The 7,442-nt window shown below is 42.8% G+C and overlaps 1 protein-coding gene across 3 annotated transcripts in view; it reads right to left on the reverse strand.

The window, feature by feature from the left end:
* themis2 (thymocyte selection associated family member 2) overlaps positions 1-5,829 on the reverse strand; it is a 74,174-nt gene extending 68,345 nt beyond the window's left edge. For all 3 annotated transcript variants that reach the window (XM_052036465.1, XM_052036464.1, XM_052036463.1), the window contains exon 1: positions 5,675-5,829. In XM_052036465.1, the coding sequence (XP_051892425.1) occupies positions 5,675-5,792 (118 nt within the window). In that variant the 5' untranslated portion in view covers positions 5,793-5,829. The remainder of the gene's footprint in view (positions 1-5,674) is intronic.
* Positions 5,830-7,442: the final 1,613 nt, after the last annotated feature.

The following is a 7,442-nucleotide window of genomic DNA, read 5'->3' on the forward strand; positions in this document are numbered from 1 at the left end:
GTTTATTTGAAAAACTACTATTTATAAGGAGACTGTAGGGGTTCTGAATTAAATGGACAGGTTCTTTGGAACACTGTTATATGCTGAAAAGCCTCTGTCTGTATGAAAAAAAAGTTAGCTTTCACCAACCCACCAAATTGGCAATTGTCTTTAATGGATCTTTAAGCGGAAGCTGGACCATCCAGTGCCACCTCATGGTAATTCAGCAACCAGAAGTTCCAACCATTTCCAAGTCAGAAATTATTGCCAAGATTGTGGAACCACATTCAAAGGCTATAAAATGAACTATGATTGTACAATGTGACTCACTAAAAACCCACAGAACATAACCAGGAGTATGGTATTTAAAGCAAGAAAGTCAACTGCAAACAATGCAATGCAAAATGCTGTCAGAAAGGATGACACAGTGGTACAGCCATGGAGGTGCTGACTGTCAGCTCAAGCAATCCGGGTTCAATCCTTAGCTCGAGTGCTGTCTGTATGGAGTTTGCACGTTCTTCCTGTGACTGCATGGATTTCCTCTGAGTGTTCTGATTTCCTCCCACATCCAAAAAATGTGGAGGTTGGTAAGTTAATTAGCTGTTGTAAATTGCCCCAAATGTGTAGGTAAGTGGTTGAATCTAGTCCAGTTGGGGGTTGGGGTTGTGAATTTGATGGAAATGCTCTTTTGGAATGTGGGAGGAAACTGGAGCAGCCAGAGGAAACCCACACAGTCACGGGGAGAACGTGCAAACTCCTTACAGACAGCGGCCAGAATTGAACCGGGGTCGCTGGCGTGGCACTACAGTGCCTGCCTTCAATATCCTTTTACTGGTTTGATTTTATTGTTCAACATGCTGATTGCTGCGCTACTTTGGTTTAACAAACTTAAAAAATCCAGAAGATATGTTCACTCTTCTCAGGTGTGATTTTAAGGTATGATAGGAGAATGGTTATGTTATTGTCCAGTATAAAAGAGGCCTGGAAAAATAATTCCAGAAATAAAACAAAGGCAATATTTTTGTTTAATAATCTTGACTGATGGATAAAAATTTCCCAAGAGACCAGGGAAAACTGGTCCTCTTCAAACAAGTGTTATGAGATCTCTTATCTCCAACTGGGATGTGGATTGAATGTTTCAGGGAAAAGGAGAGGATCTCCAACAGTGCAACAATTCCTTTGTGCTGCATGGAGTGTAAATCTAGATTTGTGTGTGTCTGAAGTGGGAATTGTTTGCATACTTAGGCTTGACTCAGGTCAGAGAGTTAACACCTGAGCAACAGCTGACACAGTTTCAATCTATTATAACCAGTAGAAAATCACAGAAACACACAGAGTAACTTGGAACACTGAAATGTTTCTACCATGGGTTCTTTCTTGGTATATTTTGGATCATGCCTACAATGTTGCATTTTTTTGCAACACAGATTGAAGCTTTCACAGTAGTGTTGTGGTTAATGTAACACTATTACAGCACCAGCAACCCGGGTTCAGTCCCGCCGCTATCTGTAAGGAGTTTGTACGTTCTCCTCGTGACTGCATGGGTTTCCTCTGGGTGCTCTGGTTTCTTCCCACTTTCCAAAGATATACAGGTTAGGAGCTGTGGGCAGGCTATGTTGGTGCCCGAAGAGTGGTGACACTTGTGCGCTGTCCCCAGCTCATTCTCAGTAACACAAAAAGGTGCATTTCACTGTGTGTTTTGATGTATATGTGACTTACCTTCAGTACATAGTGCAATTTTAATAGTTCTGATTCTAAAAGTAAAACACAGAGAATCTCCCATGGAGACACAAGAGATTGAGTTTAAGAGCCGCAAAGTGATGATGCAGCTTTACAAAACTCTAGTTAGACCACACTTAGAGTACTGTGTTCAGTTTTGGTCGCCGCATTATAGGAAGGATGTGGAGGCGTTGGAGAGGGTGCAGAGGAGATTACCAGGATGCTGCCTGGATTAGAGCGAATGGAATATGAGCACAGGCTTAAGGTGCTAGGGCTTTATTCACTGGAAAGGAGGAGGATGAGAGGAGACGTGATAGAGGTATATAAAATATTGAGAGGAATAGATAGAGTAGACAGCCAGCGCCTCCTTCCCAGGGCACCAATGCTCAAGACGAGAGGGCATGGCTTTAAGGTTATGGGTGGGAGGTTCAGGGGAGATGTCAGGGAGAGATTTTTCACCCAGAGAGTGGTTGGTGCATGGAATGCACTGCCTGGGGTGGTGGTGGAGGCAGATACATTGGACAGGTTCAAGAGTTCGTTGGATAGGCACATGGAGGAATGTGAGATAGAGGGATATGTGGGAGGAAAGGGTTAGATAGTGTGAGGGTGGTTTGATGGAGGGCACAACATGGTGGGCCGAAGGTCCTGTTTTGTGCTGTATGGTTCTATGGTTCTATGGTTCTATGGTATTGCAGATGTTGGGATCTGGAGCAAAATACAAGTTGCTGTGGAGCTCAGTGGAGGCAGAGGGATAGTCAATGCTTTGGGCTGAGACTCTGCATCAGGACTGAGAGTGTAAAGGAGAAATAGCTGGTATAAAGAGGTGAGGGGGTGTGGGAATGGGGAGTGAGACAGGAGCTAGGAAGCAAAAGGTGGATCCAGGTTGGGAGGGGGGCAGTTACTGTGCGGATGGAGCCAAGTGGGGGAGGGAAGGGTGGAGATAGCCACAGAGGCCTGAAGCTGATTAATGGAGACAACAAAGGGTTGAAAATTAGGTGATGAATGGAACTAGGTTAGGGAGGGATGCTGGGCAGATGGGAACAGTGGGGGGAGGGGAGTGAATAGGGGACTGAGTAGGTTCAGCATGTGGATGGTAGGAAGATGGAACCAGGTGGGGAGGTGAAAGAAACTGGGTAACAGGGGTTTGGAAAGAAGGGGGTGTGTGAGAGAACCTGGGTGCAACAGCAGGAGAGAGAAAGGAACAGAGGGGAGCAACATCTGAAATTGAAGAATTCAATGTTCATGCCGTTGGGTTGTAGACTACCCAGGCAGAATATGAGTGCTGTTCCTCTTATACACATCAGTTGTGTGTATAATTTAGAATTCTGGTTACAGATGTAAGATTGGAAGCTTATTTGAGTTAGTAGGCACATAGCCTTGAATATGTATGGGCCAGGCCAGGACAATCTCGGTGTAAACCCTCTGGGAGAAATTTTTTGTATCAAAGTTTTACTGTAGCTTTTTGATATAAAGTCATTGCTTATATTTTCATGTTGTGGGTCCTAGTTTTTTGTAAAAACTGCTTGACAAAAAGAAATCTGCAGACCTGTGAATAAAGAATGGGGGATTAGGAGAAAATGAAGAGATTCAAGGAAGCATCACAAGCTTGATGGGCTGAATGGTCTCCTGGACTGTGCTTAGACCTGTGATTAGCAGTTGTGTGATTAGTCCTATACTGTAATCACCTCTCAACACATAAAACTGGAACCCAGCTGGAACAAGCTGTTCTTTTTCTTGTGAATGTCCCAGGTAGCAAAGTAAAAACTCACCCGATCACCCTAGGTTAGCTTTGCTGATTTTAGGTTTTTAGATTTTGGATTTAATTACCCTTTTTCTTACAATTGCAGCTAGTCATACCCTGTGTCTCTTGACTAAGTAGTATTCACCTAACAGAGAGAGCAGGTTGCCTCTCTGGACAGAAAATGCAATTAGGTAAGCTTTATTCTGATCTTCACCAGATCAGCTGGAGACACTGTGTTTGTCACTTTCGTAATATAGGAGACCATCCAGCCTATTGAGCCTATGTCAGCTCCCATTCCCATACACTTCCCTACAACTTTTTTTCACACATGCCTATTAATAACCCCTGATTCTCCGATTAGCTACCTACACAATGGGTAATTTTCAGTAGCCAACTAACTGAACAATCAGCATGGCTTTGAGTTGTGGGAGGAATCCAGAGCATTTGTTCACAGGGAGAACGTACAAATGCCACACAAACAGCACTGGAGGTCAGAATTGAACCCAGGGTCGCCAGAGCTATAAGGCATCTGCACTACCTGCAGTGCCACTGTGCTGTTCTTCATGTCATGAATTCAGATGGGGCACAGCCCACGAAGGAACTTACCCAGCTCTGTGTATTCAGATACACTTTAATGAAACAAGAACAACTTGCATTTTTATCATATTTATATATAACATGGTTGACCATCATAAGGCAGGAGTGTTATTGACAAAATTTTTCATCAAGCCACAGAAAAAAAACATTAGGAGACGTGGCCAAAGCTTAGTCAAAGAGAAGGGTCTTTAAGGCATATCTTAAAGGATAGAGAGAAAGGTAAGTAAGGTTAGGGAGGGAATTCCAGATCTTGGGGTCTTGGCAGCTGAAGACAGGATTAAACAAGGATAATCAAAGGATGTGCCAGGATTGGAAGAGTGCAGAAATTATGAAGGGCTTGGACTGGAGGAGATTACAAGACTGGAAGCAGAGAACATGAAGAGGGATTTGTAAATAAGAATAATAATTTTAAAATCAATGACCTTTCAAACCCAAACCCGAATTAGCTCAGACTCAGTTGCAAATTAGGATACTTCTAAACCAGGCTGAGGATTATTCTGTGCAAAATATACTTCCTATAAACATTTCAACCCTTAGTCATGTCCACACCCAATTGCTTCTGGCAACATTAAGTTCTGTAGCACAAAATATTATTACACATATACCAATCACTCCCTCAGCAGTTTATAGGGAAATGGCTATGGAATCATTGAGCCAAATTGAGATGAGAGGTTCCATGGTTCGATATGTGAGTTGGGGTTGGAAGAATGTGATTCCTGATATTTGCTAGAAAATTCACATGAGTTGGGGAATATAAGGGATGGGCAGGATCCAGCTCAAACTCCAGTTTGTTGGCATTACCTTCTACTATCTATTCCTCGTACAATTAATCACAACTGGGCAAGGTCCAAAGTAGCCAACAGCAATGCACTCTAGCAATTAGCAATGCCTTGACAGTAAAGAAAACACATTAGTAAAACAAACATTTGTGCGTCTATCTCTCCTGTCTTCTGTCTTTCCGAGACTGTTGTCTTTGATCCCCTCCCTGACCCTATTGCCAATTCCCAATATTTTCTGCTTTTTATCTGAAAATGTGAAGTTTTCTGTTCTGTTATTCTAACACAAATATTGATCAAAATCCTCTTATTTTGACAGCTTAAGAAAGGCTTGGATTTCCACAACAGTTCCAGGACCTTATAACCCCTACAGTCAATAAAGCATTTTTAAAGTGTGGTCATTGTTGTAAAGTAGAAAACACAGCAGTCAATTTATGCACAGCAAGCACCTACAGGACACAAAATAATAATCACCTGATTTCTTCCCTGATGTTGATTCAAGCATAAATATAATCAAATTGCCATGAACAGATTCCATGCTTGAGAGGATGAATAGAGGATAAGTGTAACACCTAATCCAAAGGACAGCACAACAGTTTGAGGTTCTATCAGTACCTCAGCAAATGTTTCAGCCTATATTGTCATGCTCAAATCTCTGGAATGGGTCTTGAGCCCACAGCCTTTTGACTCAGGGAAGAAGGCACCCAGTAAGGCCTGGCTAACACAGAGACTTTACACTTGATGGAGGTAATAGAAGAGAACAAAATGTACCAAATTCTAATAATATAGTATAAGTAGGCTCAAACAAGGAGCTGGAAATCAGACTGTGATTTTAAAAACTGCAAATATGATTACAACATACCTTGGAAATAAACTCCAGAGTGGATCTCCAAAATTCTGGGAAGAGTGGAAAAGTTCAAAGAACAAATATAGTCTTGTAATGTGATGATTTCAGAATCTGACTGGTAAACTTCTGCCATTGTACACCCACAAGTTGTTTGAACTACTAGGTCTCTGCAGTCATAACCACATATCTCAGCTCTGAATGAAGTGTGTACAGGGGACTCAGCTATTGCAATTATAGTTTTGAACAGAGGAAATAAAGTACACTTCTGGTTTGAATTCTGATAACTGCAAGCCACTGAAATGATGATACATCTGGCAAAGTTCCAACATCCCCAAAAAAGTCTCAAAAGGGAAGTAGTACTTCGTTCAAATGACTCAAATGTACAGAGAGCTTTGTAAATATTGGAACTGCAGATATTTTCCTTTCCTCTTTTGGAAGCTAAGGTGAAGAACAACAGTTGGACATGTCACAATAATGCCAAATACATTTCATGCCAATCTATATCACCACCAGAATGTCACATCTATAAGTGTGACTCACGAAGTGCATTCTAATCATTCTTTTTCTCATTTCTGATGGGGAAACTGCAGATGGTGGTGCTCACTTGCACTTGCTGCTCTTGTCTTTCTTGCTAGTCACAGTTATGGGTTTGGAGGGTCTATTGGAGAGACCTAAGCAAGTAATTGCAGTGGATTTTCTACAAAATAGCAATCACGATGCAACAAGATAAAAGATTGATTTTGGAGGCAGATAGGGTGCCAATCAAATAGGTTGCTTTGTCCTAGATGGCGTTGACCTCTGAAGGATGCCAGAAGCTCCATGACTGGAGTTGCATTCATCCAGACAAATGGTTTATGGAAAGCCTTTTGGAGACAGAAGGTGAATCCCTTACCAGAGGACGCGCGGACTCACCATATAAATACAGTAGCCTCTTGCACCCATTGTGGTTAAATTATTGTTCTAGTTAGGCTTCTGGGTATTAGTGACCTACCAGAATGGAAATGGTGAAGGATTCAGAGGGAGTAATGCTGTTGAATACCACTGGGTGAGGCTTAGACTCCTTTCAGGCATTGCCTGGCATTTGTATGGTGTGGATGCTATTGATCACTTCTCAACCAAATCTTGACCGTTTACCAGCTCCTTCTGTATAAGATTATGAACTACTTTATTATCAGAGGAATTGGGAATGGAACACTCGAGCATTTGAATCGCCAGGCATAAGAAGGCTGAAGGCCAAGTGCTGGAAGATGGGATTAATACAGATGTCACAGTCCTGCTCCCCGACCTAGAAAATCTGGCAGTCAAGTGTCGTCTCTTTTATCTGCCAAGGCAGTTCTCCGCTGTCATCCTGGTAGCAGTGTACATTCCACCCCTGGCAAATGTCAAGCTGACACTGGAGGAGCTGAGCACCGTGATCAACAGTCACGAAACAGCACCCTCCCGATGCCTTCCTGATCGTCACGGGGACCTCAACCAGGCTAGCTTGAGGGAGTCTTTGACAAACTACCACCAACATATTATCTGTGGAACCAGAGGAGCTGACACACTCGATCACTGTTACACCTCCATCAAGAACGCTTACCGTGCCATCCCACGCCCACACTTTGGCAATTCTGTCCACCTGGCTGTACTTCAACTCCCGACGTATAGGCAGAGACTGAAGACCGCAGCACCAGTGGTGAGGACCACAAAGGTATGGTCAAAGGAGACAGAAGAGCGTTTGCAGGACTGCCTTGAATTTGTAGACTGGACCGTATTCAGGGATTCATCTTCGGATCTGAAT

This window comes from Pristis pectinata, chromosome 22 (assembly GCF_009764475.1).
Source record: "Pristis pectinata isolate sPriPec2 chromosome 22, sPriPec2.1.pri, whole genome shotgun sequence".
In the NCBI taxonomy this organism is placed as follows: Eukaryota; Metazoa; Chordata; class Chondrichthyes; order Rhinopristiformes; family Pristidae; genus Pristis; species Pristis pectinata.